Source organism: Suillus plorans (assembly GCF_016647745.1).
Source record: "Suillus plorans strain S12 chromosome Unknown HD556scaffold_73, whole genome shotgun sequence".
NCBI classification, from domain to species: Eukaryota; Fungi; Basidiomycota; class Agaricomycetes; order Boletales; family Suillaceae; genus Suillus; species Suillus plorans.
The window spans coordinates 18,603-42,265 of record NW_024537457.1 but is presented as its reverse complement, the minus strand read 5'-3'; the positions used below and the strand labels follow the sequence as shown (position 1 = coordinate 42,265).

Genomic DNA, 23,663 nt, shown 5'->3' with positions numbered 1-23,663 from the left:
GACGCCAACATTGGAGTATGTCCCCTCTTTTGCATACGTCAATCAAATTGCAGGCACTGCCCTGATAAAAACTGCGTGAGTATGAGTAGTTTGCATCCTGAATTTAACCACATAACTCACCGGTGAGGTAGATCATCTATATATGTTTCTAGTGCGACAGTGAGTCGTGGTTCTACTTTCACATCGTTGCGGTATGGTTGATGGTACCGTGTGCGAGTTAGGAGTTTGTTGCTCGGTTGATTGACGGGACTGCTTCTAAACAAATTTTACTGCCGGTCAAGCATTCGATAGAGGCCTCGTTTCAGAATGCTGTATTTGTCACTTAGATGATGTATAGCTTAAAATGAGACAAATGCTAAAAACCATGTCGAAAGTGCCGGACAATATATTACATCTCTGGTCTTCATTTTATCAGACAGATAAAACTAAAAAGCTCGAACCTGGGCCCACCTTCCATGGTCAACAAATTATTACAATTGACATGGAGCGTTGGTGGTGCCCGGCACCACCCATAAATTATTCACTTCATTTGTGCCATTCTAGAGCACATTGGTAATACTATATTCGCCTCACTGAACTATCGTTCAAAACTTGCCCCATAGCCGTCCAAGATGGAGATACCGCGCCACAAGTAGCAATACAACACCAAATATAATGATGCCACCTGAGCAAGGTCAATGTCCACTCAAGGATCGCGCGTCATAAACTTACCTGAATAATAACCCGCGGCGGCGAAACCCCCGGTCGTGGTACTGATAGCGCCTGATATCGGAGGACCTGCAATGCCTCCAAAGGCAAGGAGGGACACGAACATTCCCACTCGACGTCCCGCGTCTTCCATATGTCCCATTGCTACAAGAGGTGCAGAGTAGAGAGATACGTATGCTCCGAGGGAGAAACTGGACGAGTGAGTCGAGCAGCTAGTTGTGAATAAGTGCGACACGTACCCATAAATGACGGCAATTGCAATAAGCTGGGATTCATTTTTAGCAAATGGCCAAGCGATTGTCGCAATTCCCGTCACAGTAGTCAAAATTGCCATGGTGTTGATAGCACCTGTCAAATCATCAACTGATGTTATCACAGTCCGCAGCTATCGAGACCTACCGACTCTATCTGACATCAGCCCAAATGATACACGCAATGCAGATGCTGCATTGGCGATCGCGAGTATATAAAATGAAAAATCTGTTGAGACGCCAATTGCTGTAGCGCTCACAGAGAGATATATTAACTCTGATGGAACCAAAATATTAGGAACCACTATGATAAGCACAACGGTCATACCTGTATAAAGACCTAAAAGTATCATAATTCCCGAGATACAATAGACGGTAAATGCCTTGTTGCGGAATGCTTTAAGATTGAAGAGTCCCCCACGAACGTTGACGGGCGGGAGTCGTCGTTTCAGTAACTTGAAGGAGATGCGTCAAAGGAAGAGGCATCTACAGGTGCTGACAACATACTACATTGGCTGTCCCCAGGGTAGCCATCAAAATGAATCCAAACACCCGAACTGTCCATTTAAACCTGTGATTGTATGAGCGTATATGAATTGTTCTTCAATTAATCGAACAGACTCACCCAATTAATGGAATCAAATTTTGTGCCACCACAGGAAACACGATGCTGCCAAGCGCAGTCCCAACGGTGGTGAGCGACAAAGCCAAGCCACGTCTCTTGGAGAACCAATGTGACACGATGACGACTGCGGGACTAAATAGGAAACCGCAGCTCACTCCCAGACCGACACCCTGTGTCAGGAAGAGCTGCCAAAATTTAGTGCATTCCGCGGTTAGGAAGGTGCACGCGACGAGGACGCAGCTAGCGGTGAAGAAGGGTATTTTGAAATATCCCAGGTCAAACATTCGCCCCGTTGCAAGCGAAGGAAGGCACATGAACGCATACTAGCAGGATAAGTGAGTTACGCAGGTTTATCGGACCAAGAAGTAAACATACCTGCGTAGAACCGATCCATGCTCTGGGTGAAATCAGCCATGCAAGGTTGCAACTAAACGAACCTAGCGCCTTACATAGTTGAAGGAGAAGTGTGGAGTAGTAGATTTTCCTCATAATAGGCTTGGAAGATCTGAAGGTAGAAAATTTTAGAAATTGTGAGTGTGTAATGGTACACCTTACTCACACCCCATGAAAGTAAAAAACCAAGCCTGATTGAGCCTGATTGAGCCAAACCATGGAAGAATTAGGAGCAGCTCACGTAGAGAACATAACCAATCCGGCGCTGCAATGCAAAGACGTCAGTGACTGTTCAATGGATTGGAAGTGTACTCGCGCAAAAACCACAAGCCATGCCCTTAATCCTCCATCTGGTGCTTCACCAAGATGTGTTACGTGCTTCTGAGAAAGTTGTTCATCCAGGATTTCCGGCTCAACAGCCTCTCTTGTCTTCTGCCCATCGTACGATAAGACTTCGGACGCAGAGTCAATGCCCTGCAAGACCTCTATACTTAGTGACTTCTCGGACATGGCTTCTCCTGCCAACTTTACGCAGAGAAGATGTCAGACACAGCGAAGAGTAGGAGGGAAGGAGCAACTGAACTGGTAGGTGAAAACCATGCTGCCAACGTTATTTGCATATAGTACTCTCCGGGACACCTGGATCCTCCCTATAGCTATTTTCAAAACCTTGAGGGGCCGCATCGGGACTAGTACCGTGTATTACATTCTCATTTGATGAAGCCACGCATACAATGACAAAAAAAATGACATTACATTTGCTGGCCTTCGCTGGTCAAGGTAAGGAATCGAGCCGATTGGCAGGCAGGCCCACTATATATAGCCTGTGCTTTGCCAATGAAACTGCCATCAGTGACGATTCGAAGGCTCAGAGACCTGATAGTATGATACCCTTGACTGATTAGTCTCGTAGTGAAAGATCGTGTTGGCAGTTTCACCTCTTTCAAAAACTTTATATGATACCCGCACGACTTCAAGTGCGTGCTAAATCGTCATATATCGCATTCAAGTTTCAAGGGTGAGGCATTGGGCCCTCAAGGCCTCATGACTTATGCCAGGAAGGCCAGCAAATTTGAATCCAATTACTATTTTTGTTTGCAATAGGTACGTTAAAAGTTGGGCGCACACGCACACCGCACACGCACCGTACAACCCAAGACGCCACCTGAAATGTAGTTTGCATAATTAGATATGAAAATCAAACTTTGAAAAGGTTAACAATTGATTCTCACCTACTACTCGCCGTGACTCGTCATTGTGATCCGTGCATATGGGGAAGAAGATATTGGCGTCACGATCCCGGAGATTGTCTGGACCGACGACTTGGTCTGGGAGCTTTTGGCGCAGATTGAGCTACCAGAGAACAGAGTCGTGCTTGTAATAGGCAAGCGGAAGAAAGGCGAGTTAAGCGAGTCAAAATTAAAACCATAAGCAAGAGATACGAGTGCAGGTATTGCTGGCGTGATGTTCGGAGACGGGCCATCGAGTTTGATGTGTTTTCAGTAGGTCGTACCAACAGCTATCATTGATTTATCAAGTACAAGACAGGCAGTGGTGTATGTGCGAGGGGGGTCGTGTGCGGTGTGCGTGTGCGCCCAACTTTGAACGTACCCAATCTACCATGGCATGAGCGTCATGCCGAGCGACGCACAGGGCATCGGCCATAGAGGCAGTGAGACCGGCTCACAAACAAAGGCAATATTCGGGCAGGCCCGAGGAATAAAACTGCTGAGCCTCGAGCACGTTCGTCCAATTACCCTTGTGTAAATAAAGTTAAACTCGACACAAAAAGCCAAGCTTACGTAACTGACTCGTGATCTTTGTATGTAGACTAATTGTATTAGTCATCAAACGTCAGCTATTCTCCTAGATATGGGAATATCACGACTCAGATACAACAGGCACAAAAGGTACTACTATGTAGCAGCTCCAGAGCACCAAACTGTATTGCATCGATTGGTCTCTCTATCTCCAGGTCATTGAGCGGATCGATCGACGGCATTGTACGGCCATTGTCTCCGCGTCGAATAATCACACTGCCCGAAAGTGGCGGTCGATTGAAAGGAAGGTGCTCGTTTTTTTTCCAGGGTCATGCCAATATCGTCAACTCCCTTGGTCTTTCGCCTGATGGAAGCCATCTTGTTAGCACAGCACTTGACTACTCAGTTCGCATCTGGAACCTTAAGAACAATCAGCCAGTCGGAGACCCGCCCTTGCATGACGGCGAACTCTGGACTGTCCCCGATGGAAAATACATTGCCAGTCCTAGAAATTACATATGGAGCATGGAAGCAGCGCTCAAACAGCAGGGTGTGTGTATCTGCATTGTGTCAATGTCTTTCCTATTTTTGGTTGTTGTTTAGGGTACAGATGATGTTAATGCAAAGCCCGACGGGAAGTTCAAAGCAAGTTAGTCCTGCATCTCGTTCACACTTGATCACACTTCTTTAACTAGGGACGTACAGTTTGACCGATAGATGCTGTGCGTCAATCGGGTTTCAACACCCTACTCCTTTTACTTATTCGTCTTGTTAGATCTTCAAGCAGCGGCCCGTCAACAGAGGCTTGGCGAGATATGTCAGTGCAGTTTTTCATTCCGGAGCTCTTGCAAGTCTGACAAGTGGTACAGGGCAATGACCTAAGAAAAACTTTATAGATAAGTGTCCATAAAACCAAGCTAGCTACCAAAGGCGGCCTCCAGGAACTTGCCATGTTCGAGTCTGGATGGACATATTCCAGCCCAGTCGGCTGTTCCTGTCATAAAGGTCACATCGAAAGAAACGCGAAGTACCGGACAGTGTACATCACTCACGTCGCTTTCGTCAACCAATCAGACGGGCAAGATTGAGTAAGAAAGGGTCACCTTACACAAGAAAAGTCCAGGTTTCTGCCCAGTTTTAATGTAGTACAAATCAAATTGTTACGTTAGTCTGTAACGAAAGTGACCAATGCTCGCCACGCTTAAATCATTTCACATCCACTGCTTCAAGAACACATCGACTCGACACTAAATTCACCTCACGGAACGATCATTCAAAATTTGCCCCATAGCCGTCCGAGGTGAAGGTACTGCGCCACGAGTAGCAATACGACACCAAATATAATGCTGCCACCTGCGAAATGTCAATATTCACTCAAAGATCGCGGGTGTCATAAACCTACCTGCATAATAACCCGTATCAACGAAGCCTCCTGTCGCGGTACAAATCGCACCTGATATTGGAGGACCTGCAATGCCTCCAAAACCAATGAGGGACATGAACATCCCCACTCGACGCCCTGCGTCTTCCATTCTCCCCATTGCCACGGCAGGTGCAGAGTACAGAGATATATATGCTCCGATGGAGAACCTGGATGGGTCAGTCAATTGTGCACCTGGCAGCGAAAAAGTGCAATACATACCCGTGAATGATGGCTATTGCAATAAGCTGGGATTCGTCTTTAGCAAACGGCCAGGCGACTGTCGTGATTCCTGTAATAGCCGTGTAAATTACCATGGTGTTGAGTGCGCCTGTCAAATATAAACTGATATTCGTATAGCCCACAGCTGTCAAGACCTACCGATTTTATCTCCCAACAGTCCAGATGACAGACGTCCAAACGCAGATGCCGCATTGGCGATCGCAATTATATAAAAAGAAAAATCTTTCGAGACGCCAATTGTTTCGGCGCTCACAGAGATATATGTTAACTCTGATGAACCAAAATATCAGGAGCCATAATAATAAAGCACAATGGTATTACCTGTATAGAGACCTAAAAGTATCATGATTCCTGAAACGCAATAGATGGAATATGCTTTGTTGCGAAATGTTTTGAGATTGAAGAGTCCCCCGCGAACTTTAGTGGGCGGAAGCCGCCGTTTAAGAAACTGAGGAAAATGCGTCAGTCGCAGAGATGTTCTCAGGTGCTAACGACATACTATGTTTGCCATCCCCATTGTAGCCATTAGCATGAATCCAAATACACGAACTGTCCATCTAAACCTGAAAGTGTTGTGAGCATACATGGATTGCCCCATGATCGATTAAATAAACTCGCCCAATTAACGGAATCAAATTTTGTGCCGCTACAGGAAACAAGATGCTGCCGAACGCAGCCCCAACGGCGGTGGCGGACAAAGCAAGGCCACGTCTCTTGGAGAACCATTGTGACACGATGACGATTGCGGGACTAAACAGGAAACCGCAGCCCGCTCCCAGACCGACACCCTGTGTCAGGAAGAGCTGCCAGAATTGAGTGCATTCTGCAGTTAGGAAAGTGCACACCACGAGGACGCAGCTAGCGGCGAAGAACGGTATTTTGAAATATCCCAGGTCGAACATTCGCCCTGTTACAAGAGCCGGAAGGTATGTGAGTGCATACTAGTAGCACAAATGAGCTTAGTAGGCTTGCTAGAACCAGAATTAGACACGCCTGCGTAGAACCAATCCATGCTCTGGAGAGTGTAAGAGGTCATTTGTCTAACATTGCATCAAACAGGCCTAGCACCTTACATAGTTGAAGGTGGAGTGTGAAGCAGTAGATTTTCCTGGTAGTACGCTTGGAAGATCTGAAAGGGCGGAATTTGTAGGAACTGCGAGTGTATCGTGACAAACCTTGCTTACACCCCATGAATTTAAAAAACCAAACCTAGTATAATTTCTTGAGTCGAGCTAGTAGAGGAATGAATTAGGAGCAGCTTACGTAGAGAATGTAACCAATGCAGTACTATAATCCAAAGACGTCAGTGGCTATTTCGATCAAATGAATTTGCACTTGCGCAAAGACCGCAAGCCATGCCCTTATTCCTCCATCTGGTGCTTCACTAAGACGGGTTTGAAGTTCGTGGTCGAAGCCTGCTTCTGTCTTCTGCTTATCGTAAGGCAATGTATGTTTGCTTTCAGACGCAGAGTCAATGCCCTGCAATGACTCTATAGTTGGTAACTTTTCCGAGTCGGACATAGCACCGTTTTTCTGTCAATATGGAGAGAAGTGAACAGGATCAACAGACAGCCAGTGGCAGAAAGAGTAACTGTACTAGTGTGTGCAAATCATGCTGCCGAGGTTATGTACATATAGTATTATCCGCGACGTGTGACACAGAACTCCTTCACAAGGCCATTTGCGGTGTTTTGAGTGGCACAAGACGTCTCACACCGTTCGTGAAGCGTCATCTGATGATGCCACGATTACAAGGAGCAAAATATGCAATTGGACTTGCTAGCGTTCGCTGGTCCCCGGAGGTGAGGGATCAATTGATCAAGCCAGATCACAGGCAGACTCGCTGCATAAACCTATTGCAGATTCAACTTTTTAGTGAAAATTGGTAGAATAAACACCTACGACCTCAACTTTTAGTTGCTTCTTGAAGTGCGCGCTATTAGCGTCGGTCTCCGCATGAACGCTACTTGCCATGGCATGTACGCGTAAATATTTAAAAATTTGGGGTATTTTCTAGCGGTGTCATGATTGAACCACCAGAAACAACAAAGCATGTGGAACGGAGATGATTTGGAAATTTGAGCTCACTGACGTCATGTGCTTTGTGATCCTGAATACTACCGGATCCCAGGACCCAGGGTCTAACCCGACCACCACAATACGAACAAACACCAAATAAACAAACCCTACTCATCCCGCCTCTCGTGTCTCGTTTAAGCAATTACGGGGTACGCTGTCCATTTCTAGTATCTACATGTCCTACAGGTAAGTTTCTCTCTCCATTTCTTCCTGTCGCTGTCTCACATGGTGCTTGCGCAGCTATTGAGTGCGGACTAGGGAGGCAATTTATGGTGCGTCTAAGTAGCAGCTTGTGGAAAACAGCGAGCTTAATACATGATTTTAACAGATATGTAGTGCGTGAGAACAATGTGATGGCGCAGGTCGGGGCCCGGGGGTCGGACTCATAGGGTCGATCGGATACCCTGGGTCCTACTAGGGATCGATATGGAGTCTTCGGTCAGGAATGCCAACGGTCATCGGTTTGCAAATAGCTCAATAATGCTATACTACATAACATTGGCAGAATGGACCAGTACATTCCCCCACTCTTATTTTGTCCTGATCTTCAAAGCTATTATGTCTGAGGAGTCCGCAAGCAAATCAAAGGACACCGCATTTGTTCCTGAAGCCTTACCTTGGAAATCGAGAGCAGCTGTTCCAGCCGACCAGGAAGCCCTGCAGCATGAAGAAGTTTCTGAGAAGCCTGTAACGCACATTGCTGGAACACCAGATGGAGGATTGACCGCGTGGCTGGTCATTGTTGCGTCAGTACTGGCCTACGATTAATTCTTTGAAATAGTCACTGACATCTTCAAATTACAGTGTCAACTTGACTTTATTCTCTACGTGAGCTGTCTCAATTTTCTCCTCCCCCCAGCTTAGCTCAAGTGATCACCAGGTTCGGTATAGCTAATACATGGGGGGTAAGTAAGGTTTGTCACCACATACTCGCAATTCCTGCAATTTCCCCCCTTTCAGGTCTTTCAAGCGTATTACGAGGAAAATCTACTACGTCAGACTTCTCCTTCAAACATGTACGGCGTTAGTCGGTTTGACGTGACCTTGTAACTGATCTATCGTACATTTTTTACTCTCCAGAGCATGGATCGGTTCTGCGCAGGTAAATCTCTTTCCAGGTCCAGTAAACTTGTGTCGCTCACGTGTCCTTCTAGTACGCGCTCATATACTTACCAGCACTTGCGACAGGACGAATGTTTGACCAAGGATACTTCAGAATACCCTTCTTGGCCGCTAGCTGTGTTATCGTCACATCCGTCTTCCTAACTGCGGAATGCACTCAATTTTGGCAGTTCTTTCTTGTACAAGGTTTCAGTCTGGGAGTCTGCTGCGGTATCATAGTTGGACCGGCACTTGTTGTCATCTCGCATTGGTTCGACAGGAAACGTGGTCTCGCTATGTCATTCGCCGCCATTGGCGCTTCGTCTGGCAGTACTGTGTTTCCTGCAGCAGCACAGAAATTAATTCCATCAATTGGGTCCGGTCGACTGATCATCAATGATTCATGCTCGCTCATAAAAATTTAGATTTCAATGGACAATGCGTGTATTTGGATTCATTCTACTTGCTACACTTGGGATGGCCAATATAGTATGTCCTCATCACCTGTAGATGCCCCTCTCTCTGTCCCTCTCTGAAGCATGTTTCCAAGTTACTGAAACGACGTCTTCCACCCGTCAATGTTAGTGGGGGACTCTTTAATATTAAAGCATTTCGCAACACAGCATATACCATTTATTGCATTTCAGGAATGCTGGGATTTTTAGGACTCTACACAGGTACTGTCGTAACAGTTACCACCGTGGCTTCCTCGTATTCTGAATCGATTCATCAGAGCTAACATATATCTCTGTGAGTGCCATAGCAATTGGCGTCTCCAAAAACTTTGCATTCTATATAATCGCGATTGCCAATGGAGCATCTACATTTGGACGTCTGTCATCTGGACTAATGGCAGATAAAATTGGTAAGTCTCCATGATGGCTGTGGATGGTAACACCAGTTAATTCCTGACAGGCGTACTCAATACTATGGCGGTTTTTACCGCGATGGCAGGCATCACGACATTTGCTTGGCCATTTGCTACAAATGAATCCCAGGTTATTGCAATAGCCGCCATCTACGGGTATGTGTGGACCGTGTTCGTTACTAGCTGCCAACTCACCCAATCTAGATTCTCCTCGGGAGGATTCCTAGCTCTCTTCGCTTTAGCTGCCGTGGCATTGGGAGATATAGAGGATGCGGGCCGCCGAGTGGGGATGTTCATGTCCCTTGCTGCTTTTGGAGCCATTGCAGGTCCTCCGATATCAGGGGCCATCAGTACCGCATCAGGGGGGTTTGTTGACGCGGGTTTCTATGCAGGCACGTTTATGAAATGCGCGGTCTTTGAGTGAACGTTGATCCTGTCTAGGTGGCAACATCATGTGTTCTGCTGGATTGCTACTTCTGGCACGATGTCTCCATCTCAAGCGCCTATGGGGTAAGTATTGAATTATTCATTCGGTGAATGGCACAACACTCGGCTCCGAGGCCCACCGAACCAAGGGAAAGCAAACGAAGAAGAGATGAGACGCGTAATATATCATAGATGATACAAAGACTATGGCTTCCTAAATATCATAAGGACTGATATCGATATATTTGGATTAGGTCAACTCAAGAAGACAAACAGCCTCAGATCTACCTGTACATTAACATATTAGTGAGTGGTTTCTACTATACACTCTAAACGTATTACTAGTCGAAACGTTGACATCTGGCAATTCAAATCGCAAGGAACCAGAGTCACCGAAGGCACTAGGTTTCGTTACGTTCCGTCACTAACGCGGGAAGCTCAAATTCGTATGACAGCAGTCGACAGCTCAACAGTGAGTCAGTTACTATGACGCACGGCCGCCACTATACCTTTGACCTTCCGTCATCATTCTCTCGCCTTTGGCCGAAACCCACCGCCACGCCTTTTTGCAATAGCTGATGACGAGTTTTCTACAGAAGTTGATGCATCTGATGGTTGCTTCATTCACCAGAACAATCATGAGTAAGGGTAACACGGAGTCTTTGAGGTTGTCACGCCCAAACGCGGTTGAAGCCACTTTGCCTCATTCCTTAGGGGAATTGCACTTGGCATTACGATGCACGCTCACATGAAACACGGATTTCTGGCGGATTCCAGGCGACGAATAGCACTGGTGAAGCGGGGATTCTAGTATAGGCTCATCAAGAGAGTTTACAATCAAGTTTTTTCATTATTGGCATATCTATACGTCTATCCCAGTCCGTCAGCATGAATGAATGCAATAGGGAGGCACGATGACACCTCTGCTTATGTTGGGAAAGAACCGAGAGTGAACAGGGTCTGCTTCTGCTTCCCCTTCCCCTTCTTCCCCTTTCCACTAGCAGTCTCTTCGGCAACATTCTGTTCTTCCGGTATCGGAGTACCGCCCCCGCTTGCCGTGCCACTGCTTTTCCAAGCAGCAACGGTCGGAGCAGTTTCACCAAGAATGTTTCGTAGAGACTGATTCCCGCTGACTAGTGGTTTCATACGAGAGTTACCAGACGAAGGCAACACTGGAAAAGCAGCAGATGTAAGCGACGGTGGCGGCGGACCTTTCTTCGCAACAGCGCGTTGCTGTATTACAGGGGTTTGTACCGATTTCGGTGCTCGGGAACCTGTGCTAGAAGATCCAGATCCAGAAGCCCACGGGGTGTTCCGCTGTTGTTGACGGAACGCAGGCTGCGGCTGAGAGGGACCTGTCAGAACCGGGAAACTATCTGGCGGTCGTGGTATTGGAGTAGGAGCGGAGCCAATGCGAGATGAGGAAGATCCAGCCGCCTGTGCAACACGATCCCACACTTGTCTCGAAGATTGTGACGAAGATCGCGCGGCGGTAGCATGCTTGACGTTCAAGACGCGACCGGATGCGATACCAGCATAGCCTGACCCTACTTCCTGAGGTACTAGATCAGGAAACTGCTGACGTTGCTGCGATCTCACTGTCAGATCCACCGCAGTACAGATATAGGGGTCAGTAAAATACCTCGATTTTGAATCCGTTCCAAGAGGAGAGCAGATTAGACTTCTTCTCTTCTTCGTCAAATAAGTCGACGATAGCATTGACAATACCCGCAGTGTCATCTAAATTCCTATCAAGAACGTTCCATATTGTCGAGATGAGATCACGGGCGGTAGATTCATTGAATCGGAATCCTCGGACAGCAGCTTTAGCAGCGAGCACTGCAGTGGTAGGGTTTGGCGCAACAGATTGTAACCTTGAAATGAATGCCGCATGACGCCTGTAACGGTGTGAGAATAAATCTTGGAGATCCTGACAATACTCTTACTGAGCTACAACAGGATCGACGTCTTCCCCGTTTCGCTGAGGGGATGGCGAAGCTCGTCGGCTAGGTCCAGCCGATTGCGGCGTTTGCGCTCCATTAGGTGCAGGAGAGCTGGTAGTAGTCAGATGGCCACCGAATGCTTCCCTGCGTCTTGCCACTGCCCTAGGCTGCGCAGCAGGCGGCGGCTCATGTTCTCGATCTCGTTCCCGGTCCCGTCTCCCCCTACGCCCACCACCAGCATCCCCAAATTCAAACTCTGCCTCAACTCGCTGAGTATTCTTCTTATCTCTTGAAGTCATCTCTGCACCGTGCACTTCGACCTGATGCGCCTTGAGATCGATCGCAGATCCAAACACCACAAATTTTTGAGCCTGACAGGCAGGTTTTGAACACGCAAAATGCCCTTGATTAAAATGTTGTTCCTGCCGAGGGAATCATGAATTACTACGAGCGTCAATGTCAATGCAGTCAAAAAGATCCTACAAGGGCCTCATAATCTTGAAAGCTGGATAAAACAAGCGACCCCGCATTAGCATAAACCATCAGCGTACAAACGACAAAAAAACTAACTATTGATCCCGTATTTCATTCCGTTTGCAAATGAAGCACTCCTCGTGTCGTTCGCGCATATGAACATACAACTCATCATCACTGAAAAAACATTCTTTGCAGAAGCTGCATAATGGATGTACGCCGCCTTCAATCGGCTCTTTTGTCACTTGTTTATGAGACCGATGCGGCATAGATGGCAAGTGTAAAGGTAGAACGTTGGGGAAGTACAAAGCGTGCTCGTGACTGAAAACCTTCTTGAATCGGATACACAGGTCACTTTCAAGGACATGAGAGGTCTGTACTTGGTTCATAAGCTTACATATCTGATGCACGTACCACATCATCTTTCCGTGCGTACCCCGGACGTGTAATTTAAGATCACCCCATCCAGTCGCGGTATAATCGCACTGCGAGTCAGGACAATTGAAGCGTAGAAGAATAAGCGTCTCTTCCATCATATCAGTGGACTCGAAATAGATTAATAACTTGGAGTCTTTATGCGGGATCATGTCGGGGGTGTAAGAAGAAAAAAGCGCATCGGGGGAAGTCGTGAATATCACTGTCGTTTGAGGTTCCTAGTAAACGTCCCAGCGTCAAAATTCATAGATGGGACCAAGAAAAGATAGACCCCCCTTGCAAAATGTACAATCCAGCTTCTTATAAAGTGCTCTTAAGCGTAGAGCACAGACATGACATGTCCGGTGGTTGCACGCTGATACTGAGTAGTATTTGACGGGCTCTGCGCAGATCCAGCATACTTCTGTGGCTTCTGGAGCAGGCGCGACTTCGCTCTGAGTTGGCTGAGTAAGAACGGGGTCGGCTGGTGTGGCTGCACTTGGATCCTTGCGGCCTCGGGATTTACCACCGCCTCCGCGTTGACTGCCTTGGCCTCTGTGTCCGCCTCGTTTACCACGCCTGGCTGATGGAGAAGTCTGAATCTGGATCTGAGGCTGGCTAGCAGTTTCTGCAGACATGATTGTATGAGAAGGATTGAAGATTAGAGAAGGTTGCAAGGGTTGCGCTGAGTAACTGGCTTGCTCCACGAAACGTTTTATCTCCACGTGATCAAGTCATGTCCATTGATGGACGGTCCCGAACATTATAAGCGCTCGCAATCGTATCGATGATCCTCTACGTAAGTAGGAGGTATGCAAAGAAAGTCCTAACCTAGCAACGGATCATACAGAGCAATAAACCAACCAAACATAACATCAAATCGTGCACACAAGTGACGAAACCTATCACTCGACATCACTATCATCACGATCACGGCGGGTCTCACCAGTGAGCGGGGTCGTGACAAACCTACTCCTGCCTCCCCCATTCTTCACAGGTGACATCCCAGGTATCCCCAATGACGACACTGACCCCAACGCCGAAGTCGAAACCGAAGCCCTAGACCCGATCCCCAACGAATACATCATTGACATCGTCCGTTGACGTCCCAACCCCGGTGCAGCTCCAGATCCCACCCCAAGTCCAAGGGCTCCATACGCAGGCTGAGCTTGAGGTATCAACGCAGGCAACGGCATAGGAATTCTCAACTCTAGCTCTGCAAGCGAAAATAGTTGCTTCACCGAGGAGGAACGCCGCAATCGCGGAGAAGTCATCATAGAACCAAATGTAGGCGCTTGGCTTGGTGTAGGCGTGGATGAACGAGGGAGGAGGCTTGATGTCCATGCAGACCAGCTTTTGTCTTCCTCTGGTTCACTCTCCTCGTCAAGCTGAACCTGAAAGTCATGCACAGCCCGCTTAACAACCGCTACATCATGCTGTACATCCACCAATTTTTCCTCAAGCCTATCCCTAGCTCTCCTCACACCCTCGTCACGTCCATCAACAAAAGCCCGCATTTCTTCAAGGTCCAACTTCGAATCCGATGAAAGGGAAAGCGCGCCTGGGACGGTGAGGAGGGTCTCAAAACCGCGAATGGCGAGTGCTTCGTCTGTGATGCGGATTTCGAGCTCGACACGGACGTCTTCGGTGTAGTCGGATATGCGCTCTAGGGCGGTGCGAAGGAAGGATCTGGCAGAGTGAGAAGGTGTTGGTGTTAGTGTCGGCGGGGAGGCGATGGCGATGGGGGGGAGCAAGCGTTTAAGGTCTTTGAGCGCGAGAGAGCAATCGCGGAATGCGTGTTGGAGGGTGTCGTAGCGGTGGCTGACTTCGCTGAGGGAGGCCAATAAGGATGAGATTTCGTCTGGGATGGAGGGGGGTTGTGATGAGAGAATGATGTTGGTGATTAAGTTGTTGGGTTCATTAGCAGGAGCGACTGCTTGAGCTTCTGGACTTGTAGCAGCTGAAGTGAAGAAGACACCGGAATCCTCCTTTCTTTCCAGAAATTGGTTAGTGGGACTTTCTTCCTGTTTTGTGAGATTCGTTAGGAGAAGGGGTGGTGGGGTATCCTTAGTATCTGAAGTTCCATCGGTGTCAGGCTCTATGAGTGATTTATTGGCGGAAGCCAAAGACGTATGCGATTCGACAAAAGGCAGCAAAATACACGCCTCTTCCCCAGCAGGGATCTGCACCAGATCGAGGATTGATACTGCAGTACACCGACCTGGATCGGCGGGTAAATCGAGAAGCAGCCGCGAGGTACCAGGCGTGATCTCGCCTATGACGGGCAAAGGTGTACCTTTAGTGTCAGGTGTTTGAATGTGCAATTTGACTTCTTGAGTATCCAGCATTCTATCCATGTCAACAGGCTCCATAGGCAGCTCATTCGCGGGCACCAAAGGCGCGGGCAGTTCGGCAGACTGCGGTAAAGTATACACCTCTTTCGTAGCGGGGGTCTGCGTCAGATTGAGGATCGAGACAGCAGGCGACTGACTCGATTCGGTGGGTAAATCAAGAAGCAGCTGCGAAGTACCAGATGTGATGTCGCCTATGACGGGTGAGGACGTACCCCTGCTGTACTCCGCCGGGAGATTTAGAAGAGGTGTAGGTGTTTGTGGGCAAGCGAATGATAGATCCTGGGTAGGCGGGATATCGGTGCTTATGTCCTGTGCATAGGGTGCTTGTTCTGCAATATCAATGGGAGTTCCTTCGACTGAAATAGTCTGTTCGTGGGCAATCTCGTCAAGAGACCCCATGCCCAAGGAAATCCTCCGCTCAGCAGCTACTCTTCTCTCGACCTCCACCCCAACCTCTTCAGTCATTCTCATCACAGCGTCCTTAGCAAGAACCAACCTCCCAAACACACCAGTAACCAAACTCCCAGCTACTTCCGCATCCAGCGTCACCAAGAGACTTTCTGCATCTTTCACTGCCCGCTCAAAAGCTGCATACATTTGACTATCTGCGTCTGCGCAGCGGTGCATACCTTCTTGGGCTCTTCGAACCCATCGGCGTAGGGCTTCACTGAGCGCTTCTTCGCGTGCGAGAAGAGCAAGACGTAGTGCGACTTCCCTTCGCCGTCCATATGCTTCCCTGGTTACTTCTTCGCCGAGCTCTTCTAAGGCGTCACGAAGGCGTGCATTCTCGGCTATGTGAGCGTGCATTCGTGCTTCAGCGTCGTTGATCGTTGATTGGAGAGTGTGTTGGCTAGATGTGTGTCGTGTTTGGAGAGTCGTGAGTGTGGATTGAAGGGCATTAGTTTGAGACTGCGAGAATTTCCTGTGTGAAGCTCGAGTCTGTAGAAGCAATACATGTATGGGGTACGCACATGTATCGGGAAACCATCTTGGCTGCTGTGGTATCGTCTAGCTTTAGTGCTTCTAATTCTGACTGCGCTTTTGCGAGGTGAGCACGGTCATGAGCGGCTGTTTTACGCTCAGCATCGAGGATGTTCTCCAAATTTGTGATTTCATTGCGTAGCTGGGTGATGCTCGTTTCGCGTTTCTCGGTCTCGAAAGCAAATTCGGTCGTAAGGCGATGCAAGTTTGATTTGCCCTCATGGAGCCCTTCGACGAGGGTGAGAGAAGACGCAGACGCAGATGCGTTTTGCAGTACCGCGCCCCCATTACCAAGCGAGCTCTTCCTGCCATCCAAACTGCGTACGAGATCAGCATACTCGTGTACCACGAGCTCTATGAGCCTGCGTTCTTCCTCTGCAGCTTGGAGACGCGTTTCCAAGCTACGTTCGCGGACTTTACCTTCCTCTTCGCGTGCACGAACACTTGCTGCGAGTTTATACGCGCCTTCTGCGTTGTATCGGGCTTTTTGGGCTTCGGTGCGGGTGTTTACGAGTTCAGCTATCTTTTCTGCTAGTGCATGTTCTGTGAGATCGAGTTTCTCGGAAGAGCGTCTTAGGGCCAGAGTGAGTTCTTGGACGACGTGTGTGTCTGATTGAGAGTTGGGTAAGGGGTGAGCACGGAGGGTAGCTAGCTCAGATAAGAGCAAGGAATGTTGTGATTCGAGGAAATGTAAGCGGTCGTCTGTTTGGGCTGTTGCTAGAGTGTGACGCTGGAGTTTGAGAGCAGCTTGGTGTGCTTCATGCTAATGAATATGAATGGTCAGTACAGAGGTGTGTAAAATGAAAAGTACCTGAAATCGAGCTGCTGTTTGTCTGAGACTGGAGAGTTCGAGGACGAGTGGGTGCTCGTCGTCGAGCTCGTTCTGCTCGACGCTCATAGTCAGCGACGGATCCTAACGTTGCTGCAAGTCTATTTCGGGATCGGTATACAAACAAAATACAACAAGAATTGAGAATCAGATTTTGAAGGAGGCCCTTAACCACGCGACCCAGTCTAGACTCTCTCCCCTCGCTGTCAGGTGCGTTGAGCTCATTATATTTTGACATTTACTCAACGGCAGTCAAAAATTTAGTATGGCAGCTCACGCTGGTCCTCCTGGTCCTTCGAATTATTATCATTACCCTTACGGTAATGTGGCTACTGGGCCATTTCCTGGTCAATATCAGCGATATCAGGCTGCAGTACCAATGAATGGACACATTCACCGACCAATATTTCATCCTCACTACAATTATCATCATCCTCATCAGCCTGCTCATTATGTTCCGAGGTCTAGTTACTGGCAACAACATGGCCAGCAGCCGCTTTCTCCCTTACCAAAACAACTGTCAACTCTTCCTTCTCTTCAATCCAGCGGCGATCAGATCGGAAATCAAAATATAGAACCCGAGGAGACGCCTAATCCAACAACTTCGCCTCCTTCTTCACCCATGCCTAGCACAGATCCAAAACTAGGTGGTTGGGTCATTTGGTCAAAACGTCCCACAGATCCATCTACCGCTCCTGGTATCATCATATCACCTCTAGCTCATCCTCCTCGCGATGTCATTCAATATGCACTCGATATTCCAACCCCCCCTCCATCTCCTACACCCGTCATTATAGATCTATCAGCGCCAACCGTGCCTTCTGATCTCCCAGACAGTACAGAATCAAATACGACTCCTCCGCTTTCCACAGCATTTGATACACCTGTGCCCGGCTCACCGGATTCTACTAATACTTCACTTTCTCTTGCAAAGGCTCCCGAACAACCTGAAGAGAAGCCTTGGGAGGAGGCCACGTCATCCAACGCCGAACTAGAGCCTGAGCTATCATCCACTGATCACGTAGAGGCGCCTAAGCTATCCGAATCTGATACAGAACCTTTTACGTCTGCCGCTGCGCCTCCCTTATCTGATGCAGAGCCTTCTGCGGCTAACCCATCCGATGTAGATTCTTCTACCTCCACCCCATCTGCAGAAGCCTCCACGTCAGCCCCCAAACCCGCGCCCGCGCCAGCCCCAAAGCCCGCCGTATCATGGGCCTCTCTCCTCCGCAAACCCGGCCCCTCCAACCTCCCCGCATCCTCTGTCGTAGGCTTCTCCATCCCTGCCTCTCCCCCTCCCCCAAACCCCACCTCCCAAAAGACACCATTCCACCCCAAAAAGTCCGAGCTTCTGACCCTGCTCAACTCCGGTGGATCATCCGCAGCTCCCATGCGTATCAGGCCACGCGGCCTCGTCAACTCTGGTAACTTGTGCTTCGCTAACGCGGTGCTTCAGGTCCTTGTGTACTGTCCTCCATTCTGGCGCTTCTTTGCGGATCTCGGGCGCTTACTTGAGCCTACGGAGGAGTCCAAGACCCCGTTGGTCGATGCTACCATTCGGTTTGTAAGGGAGTTTATGCCAAAAGAGAGGGTGCCTGTGGAGGGCAAGGGCAAGGGTGTAGAGCGCTATGGATCAAATGGTCTTGTGCATGAGGAAGTGGATGAAGATATTATGGATTCGTTTATGCCGACTTATGTTCATGACGCTTTGAAGGAGAAGAAGAGGTTCGATCATATGCGCGTGGGTCCTATTTCCTACTTTTGTCGACTTCGATACTGAGTTGTATCGACAGGGCGGACATCAAGAAGATGCAGAAGAGTTCCTTGGATTCTACCTCGACACGCTCGAAGAAGAGCTCCTGACGCTCTCCTCGTCACTCGCTAACCCCAACCCAGTTCCAGCTCAGCAGAACCACAACGCTGCAGTGAACAACACGCAAGAAGAGGGCTGGCTCGAGGTGGGCAAGCGTAACCGCACCGTCCTCACGCGCTCTGTAAGGTCTCCCTTTCCTCCTTTTCATCAATACTCACCTTTCCTAGACAAAAACAGCTGACTCCCCCATGACCCGTATATTCGGCGGCAAATTCCGCTCCATCCTCCGCGTACCACACCAAAAAGACTCTGCCGTTGTTGAAGACTGGCGTAGTCTACGGTTAGACATCCAAGTTGGTCATTTTGCCACCCCTTCTAAGCTTATTCAAACTGACATTGACATAGCGCGACACAATCCACACAATCAAAGACGCCCTAACGCACATCTCCACCCCCCAGTCCGTACAAGTCACATCTGTAACCCGCCCAGGTGCCACCCTCGATGCAACTCAACAAGTATACATCGAATCCCTCCCTCTGATCCTCATCCTCCACCTCAAGCGGTTCTTATACGATGCTAATAAAGGGGGTGTTGCAAAGATTGGGAAACAGGTCGCGTTTGCGCCTGAGCTGGAGGTCGGGAGTGAGGTGATGGCACCTGGGAGGAAGGTGAATGGGACGAGGTATCGGTTGTTTGGAGGTGCGTCCGTATCTGTCTCGTTTTATCGGCACAAGTAACCTCACCGACTGACACAGCGCTCTATCATCACGGCCTCTCAGCCTCGGGCGGACACTACACCCTTGACGTCCTCCACCCCAACGTCGACATGTCAACTCCACCCACAAAACCGCGCGAGGGGTGGATACGCATCGACGATGAGCTGGTTTCGGATTTGAGAGCTGATGATGTGTTTGGGAGTGGGGGCGCAGAGAAGGATGAGACGATGAGGTGTGCGTATTTGTTGTTCTATAGGAGGGTTGGGGCGGGGAGGGTTTAAGGTCTTAGTCTAGTGGGGGTAGGTGGTATGTAGCGACGGCGTTAGATTTTGATCCTTTGAATGTGATGGGTTTCTTGTTTGGATACTTTTTTTGGCATTGAATGAGTATATATGCGCATGCATTATGTAATAATGTCCAATCGTTCCAATTCGTTGATGCTCCTAAGTTTACTTCGTGTGAAAAATTGACAGTCCCACCGGTGGCGTTTGCAGTCCTCGCTTGAGACTGCAAACGTGACACGTGACGACTCAGCCACAGCGCTCGCTTCCTTCCTGGGTTCGATTGCCAATCGCGCTCCACCTGGACTAGTGTACCGTGGATAACCGTTTTGGGAGTTATCCACCGTGGATATCCACCCTAGAGAATTTGGGGGTCAGTTATCCACCGGTGAGTAGGGTGGATATCCACCAGCGGCAAAACCGGCCCGGCGGAACCGTGCGCTGTAAAAATTTTCAATCCATGCGTGTTTTCGCAAAATTTCCGTTCATTCACCAATACTAAGTAAAGATACATCATGTAACAGCTATTCCATGTCCCAGTCTGCCTCCGTCAGGACCCTCTCTTGCACAGGGCTGCTTTCTGATGAAAGAATGACAGCATTTCTCGGTGCTACAGGTGCCAAACACTTATCAGCGAGCACATCAGCTAGTCTCCCAGAGTCGAGATTGATAATACCGGCAGCATCAAAACTTTTGCCATTGCAAGAATCCATTTTGCTTGAACCATCTTTTGCAATGTCCTCGGGGTTAGCACTGGTGACATTTGAGTTTGAGTCGTCGTCATCTTCATCAGGTCCTTCAAGTTCATCTGCAAAATCATTGTCGACATCAGACATTTCACTATCATCGCTGTCCTCCTTCGTTCGTTTGCGCTTGCTGCCGAAAATAGTTGAGGACATGTCTCGCCATTTTACAGTCGGTTTCTTGTTTGGAGGTGGTGCCTAGTAGTATCAAGATCTGTAAGTTGGAGATAGTGAATGGAAATATCAATGTACACTCACATTAGGATCATGTTTGTACCAACTACGAATTTGGACTGTCCTAACAAGTGTTTTCACCTGCTGCCGACTGCGAAGTGGTGAGTTGAGCCAAGTGAATGTTGAACCAGTCCGTTCATCAGCCATTGAATTGGGTACAAGGGCAAAAATTCGAACAGCGAGCCTCTAGTGAGTAGGTTAAGGTCAGTCTCGGGGCAATGTAGTTGCAGGTCTGACATACTGCAAGTGGCTGCGCATCATTGGAACGGTCTTTGTCGAGATAACTCCACCATTCATATGCCGTCTCATCAGTCCGAAGTTCACGATCGAAAGGGTAGGCCTTTTTCAGGTATTTTTTTATGAGGTCTTTCAACCAAGTGTTTGCCTCTGAGATACTGAGGTTTGCGATTGGAACCTTTCGTTTCTCATATTCGATTCGAAGCATTGAAAGCAAAAACTTGCCCATACGACGAACTGACTCTGGGAGCTCCTGGTCCTTGAGATGATTTGTTTGGCCTCCAATCTTGATACGAGCAATAGCTAGTGGGTTCAGGTCCTGGAGAACATCTGCCCCTCTGAATTCTTTAAATGATGTTTAAGTCAGTCAAACAATGAGTATCACATCTGCAGAAAACGTACGAGGATCAAGAAGAAAACCAGTTAAATACACATCACATGGGGCATCATTTACCATTTGATCGAAGCGGTAATTGACAGCACGTCGAATCTTCTCAGTGACCTCAGTTGGCAAGCCAGTGATGTCCTCGGTGATAATTTGATGTATTGTTGCTGTGACGGCGAGCCAGAAAAGATAAACATCTGACACAGTGGAGTGGGTAGACTCGAGGCATGTTATAGCCTTTGCAATTGGAGCAAGTACTGTGAGGAGTTGTCGAAGTTCAACTTCAAATTTGTCGGTAGTGAAACGACCTTCAATAAAGTAATTGTTGACTTCCTGCAGCATGCTTCTTAGTATCTCTCAAAACCATAGTCCTCCACACAACATACCGGTATGTTGATAACCTTTTCAGTGCACAATTGTTGGATAGGCTTGAGGCAACGACGAAGTGACTCTCCCGAATGATAAATGGTTCCAAAGCGTGTTTTCCCAACTGACACAAGTCCCCTCTTGATTTGTAAATCTTTACAACGACGACGGAGATGAGCACTGGCAATGTTTGAGTTCTTGAAGTACTTGATTGTCCGACATATCTTCTTGATCACCTTGGGTTAAAAGTCAGTAATTCAAATCAAAGAGTCCAAAGATTAGTGATCTCTTACTGGCCGAAAGAATTCAATGCTACCGATGTCTTTGCATAGCGAACTCATACGATGACACGAGTCGGGGAGAATGATGATCCAGCTAAATTCTTCCTGCAAGAGTGAACGAGCTAATGTTGTATTTCCAGTGTTGTCTGAAGCCACTCCACTGAAATGTTCAGCTCCAACCCGTAACATGACCTGTCAGCGGTGTTAGTCCGGAACCATCATTACGAGATTATAATAGCTCACCTTTCGCAGTACTTCATGTATCTTTGCCCCAGTATGCGATGCTTCAGACGACTCATCTCCTTCCATCAAAAAGACCCAATGCACTGGAGTGATCACATGTACGGTGTAAACAGACTGGGGCATTTTTGTGGTATTTCCATCAAATGTGATCGTAAGGTTGTCGCAGGTACGAAGGTGTTTCAATTGCAGATCTTCGATGCGAGCTGCCTCATTGGGGATTTGTGATTCGGTGAGTACTGCACAAGATGCTGGTTCGTAGTCAGGATTTCCGTGTTTCCACATTGTCTTCCATTCTTTTGAATCAACTTTTGTTGGCGGAATACCACCAATGCAGATGAGTTTCAAGACATCGAAGTCAAGTTGATCTTTGAGTGCTGCGATGCGTGCTTTACGTTGTGATGGATATATTGATTTTTGTTTCAGTAGAGCGCTAGGAGTTCCTCTTAATGAAACCGTGGAAGATGTAGGTGTGACATCAACAGGTTCACATTCAACACTTGGAACTGGTAGACTCTGGCCTTCAACGCGACCACCTAATGATTCCTTGGACATAGCAGTGCGAACACGATCCTGTAGTGTTGAATCGATTTTGTCCAGTTTTCCGCATTGCAATGCATGTCCAAATACTCGTGTCTTCCAGCGAGGTGCAGCCCATGTTGTAGCACATCCATATGCAGCTCCAGTGCACCGAACGATCATTTTTTTGGGGTCGCTTTTGAGGTATGTGTTGACAGACAGAAGATCCATCAGAGGGTCAACTTTTGCACCACCTTTCCCCTTTGCAGGTACCCTTTCAGCATCTGTGTATAGGTGCATGACAGACACGTCAGGCTCGACAGTCTTGCTCTTTTTCTTTTTCGATGGCTTTGCTCCATTGGCTGATGGTAACTGTAAGGTGAGTCAGTGATCTAGTTTCCTGCAAGCTAAGTAAATCTAATTCACAGCTTGTCCAGCTGCGAGAATGACCCCTTGTGCAGCTTTGAGAATGTTGTCCACCCACTTTTCAAGGATGATGTCACCTGGACATTTTTTTATCCATGTTTCCAAAACATCGACCATGGCCTCTGTTTCTGGACCTCGCTCGATGAGTTTCAGGCCATCAACACGATTACCAAACCTAATTTCTAACTCTCGGTTGACAGCACCAGCCTCGCCAATGTCTGCAGCCCATTCAGCATCCGGACTGAAGTCAGAGAATTTATACTTGGATTCCATTGCTCGTGGAACAGGAATGTCTGTTGGCAGTGCTTCAAGACATTGTCGCAGTTCAACTAGCTGATCTTTGAGATGTTGCTGCATGTAAGTTTTTTGGGGGATGAATATTAAATAACTCGAAGTTCACAATGTTCCATTCATTTTTTGCAACGATGTTCAACGGTAACCAAACAAACATTGCTTGTCATTGCGCGAAGTTCTGCCAAAATAAGTAGGCTTGCGATGCGGACTCGTAGTGTTTGATAATTAGGCTTTTTAAGTGTATTTAATGTTATTTAA

General features: G+C 48.0%; 9 protein-coding genes across 9 annotated transcripts; 2 read left to right on the top strand and 7 right to left on the bottom strand.

The window, feature by feature from the left end:
• Nucleotides 1-584: 584 nt before the first annotated feature.
• HD556DRAFT_1448249 (MFS general substrate transporter) lies at nt 585-2,487 on the bottom strand (the record flags this gene model as incomplete). The annotated part of the gene is made up of 11 exons (XM_041307401.1): nt 585-664; nt 712-899; nt 948-1,056; nt 1,108-1,236; nt 1,288-1,414; nt 1,467-1,530; nt 1,585-1,907; nt 1,960-1,981; nt 2,034-2,089; nt 2,144-2,168; nt 2,219-2,487. 11 exons carry the CDS (start codon nt 2,485-2,487, stop codon nt 585-587), a joined length of 1,392 nt encoding a protein of 463 aa, XP_041155211.1.
• Nucleotides 2,488-4,849: 2,362 nt separating this feature from the next.
• HD556DRAFT_926002 (MFS general substrate transporter) lies at nt 4,850-7,132 on the bottom strand. The gene is made up of 12 exons (XM_041312045.1): nt 6,740-7,132; nt 6,664-6,687; nt 6,585-6,609; nt 6,474-6,529; nt 6,394-6,415; nt 6,019-6,341; nt 5,900-5,963; nt 5,722-5,848; nt 5,539-5,670; nt 5,380-5,488; nt 5,140-5,327; nt 4,850-5,090 (listed from the first exon to the last, which is right to left on the bottom strand). The coding sequence occupies exons 1-12, from the start codon at nt 6,919-6,921 to the stop codon at nt 5,011-5,013; spliced, it is 1,332 nt and encodes a 443-aa protein (XP_041155210.1). The 5' UTR covers nt 6,922-7,132; the 3' UTR covers nt 4,850-5,010.
• Nucleotides 7,133-7,722: 590 nt separating this feature from the next.
• Nucleotides 7,723-10,146, top strand: HD556DRAFT_925915 (major facilitator superfamily domain-containing protein). Its single transcript, XM_041312044.1, has 13 exons — nt 7,723-7,751; nt 7,808-8,225; nt 8,284-8,307; nt 8,360-8,384; nt 8,440-8,495; nt 8,560-8,581; nt 8,634-8,956; nt 9,006-9,069; nt 9,131-9,257; nt 9,314-9,445; nt 9,496-9,604; nt 9,653-9,840; nt 9,890-10,146. The coding sequence occupies exons 2-13, from the start codon at nt 7,906-7,908 to the stop codon at nt 9,967-9,969; spliced, it is 1,470 nt and encodes a 489-aa protein (XP_041155209.1). The 5' UTR covers nt 7,723-7,751; nt 7,808-7,905; the 3' UTR covers nt 9,970-10,146.
• Nucleotides 10,147-10,801: 655 nt separating this feature from the next.
• Nucleotides 10,802-13,343, bottom strand: HD556DRAFT_1276841 (uncharacterized protein; the record flags this gene model as incomplete). Its single annotated transcript, XM_041299243.1, has 7 exons — nt 10,802-11,461; nt 11,517-11,772; nt 11,821-12,239; nt 12,301-12,322; nt 12,388-12,645; nt 12,706-12,928; nt 12,983-13,343. 7 exons carry the CDS (start codon nt 13,341-13,343, stop codon nt 10,802-10,804), a joined length of 2,199 nt encoding a protein of 732 aa, XP_041155208.1.
• Nucleotides 13,344-13,610: 267 nt separating this feature from the next.
• On the bottom strand, nt 13,611-16,954 carry HD556DRAFT_1276840 (uncharacterized protein; the record flags this gene model as incomplete). The annotated part of the gene is made up of 5 exons (XM_041299242.1): nt 16,852-16,954; nt 16,031-16,803; nt 15,417-15,981; nt 14,657-15,191; nt 13,611-14,566 (listed from the first exon to the last, which is right to left on the bottom strand). The coding sequence occupies exons 1-5, from the start codon at nt 16,936-16,938 to the stop codon at nt 13,611-13,613; spliced, it is 2,916 nt and encodes a 971-aa protein (XP_041155207.1). The 5' UTR covers nt 16,939-16,954.
• Nucleotides 16,955-17,033: 79 nt separating this feature from the next.
• On the top strand, nt 17,034-19,808 carry HD556DRAFT_1406256 (uncharacterized protein). The gene is made up of 6 exons (XM_041304007.1): nt 17,034-17,079; nt 17,134-18,610; nt 18,663-18,863; nt 18,910-19,035; nt 19,088-19,382; nt 19,439-19,808. The coding sequence occupies exons 2-6, from the start codon at nt 17,135-17,137 to the stop codon at nt 19,678-19,680; spliced, it is 2,340 nt and encodes a 779-aa protein (XP_041155206.1). The 5' UTR covers nt 17,034-17,079; nt 17,134; the 3' UTR covers nt 19,681-19,808.
• A 396-nt stretch (nt 19,809-20,204) lies between these two features.
• On the bottom strand, nt 20,205-21,102 carry HD556DRAFT_1245930 (uncharacterized protein; the record flags this gene model as incomplete). Its single annotated transcript, XM_041298570.1, has 3 exons — nt 20,205-20,621; nt 20,682-20,843; nt 20,899-21,102. 3 exons carry the CDS (start codon nt 21,100-21,102, stop codon nt 20,205-20,207), a joined length of 783 nt encoding a protein of 260 aa, XP_041155205.1.
• A 159-nt stretch (nt 21,103-21,261) lies between these two features.
• On the bottom strand, nt 21,262-22,235 carry HD556DRAFT_1245931 (ribonuclease H-like domain-containing protein; the record flags this gene model as incomplete). Its single annotated transcript, XM_041298571.1, has 4 exons — nt 21,262-21,612; nt 21,657-21,881; nt 21,939-22,118; nt 22,170-22,235. The coding sequence occupies 4 exons, from the start codon at nt 22,233-22,235 to the stop codon at nt 21,262-21,264; spliced, it is 822 nt and encodes a 273-aa protein (XP_041155204.1).
• Nucleotides 22,236-23,192: 957 nt separating this feature from the next.
• On the bottom strand, nt 23,193-23,444 carry HD556DRAFT_1200291 (uncharacterized protein; the record flags this gene model as incomplete). The annotated part of the gene is made up of 1 exon (XM_041296369.1): nt 23,193-23,444. A coding segment is annotated over one exon (252 nt), but the record flags the coding sequence as incomplete, so codon positions are not given.
• Nucleotides 23,445-23,663: the final 219 nt, after the last annotated feature.

Excerpts from the sequence above, each read along its gene's own strand:
- HD556DRAFT_926002 (XM_041312045.1), bottom strand. The coding sequence starts at position 6,921 with ATGTCCGACTCGGAAAAGTTACCAACTATAGAGTCATTGCAGGGCATT. Across the intron at positions 5,964-6,018 it reads AATTTGATTCCGTTAATTGG|GTTTAGATGGACAGTTCGTG; the intron begins GCGAGTTTATTT and ends CAACACTTTCAG. Across the intron at positions 5,671-5,721 it reads ACTTTTAGGTCTCTATACAG|AGTTAACATATATCTCTGTG; the intron begins GTAATACCATTG and ends TTGGTTCATCAG.
- HD556DRAFT_925915 (XM_041312044.1), top strand. The coding sequence starts at position 7,906 with ATGGAGTCTTCGGTCAGGAATGCCAACGGTCATCGGTTTGCAAATAGC. Across the intron at positions 8,385-8,439 it reads GTATAGCTAATACATGGGGG|GTCTTTCAAGCGTATTACGA; the intron begins GTAAGTAAGGTT and ends CCCCCCTTTCAG. Across the intron at positions 9,841-9,889 it reads TGACGCGGGTTTCTATGCAG|GTGGCAACATCATGTGTTCT; the intron begins GCACGTTTATGA and ends GATCCTGTCTAG.
- HD556DRAFT_1406256 (XM_041304007.1), top strand. The coding sequence starts at position 17,135 with ATGGCAGCTCACGCTGGTCCTCCTGGTCCTTCGAATTATTATCATTAC. Across the intron at positions 18,611-18,662 it reads AGAGGTTCGATCATATGCGC|GGCGGACATCAAGAAGATGC; the intron begins GTGGGTCCTATT and ends TTGTATCGACAG. Across the intron at positions 19,383-19,438 it reads GAGGTATCGGTTGTTTGGAG|CGCTCTATCATCACGGCCTC; the intron begins GTGCGTCCGTAT and ends CGACTGACACAG.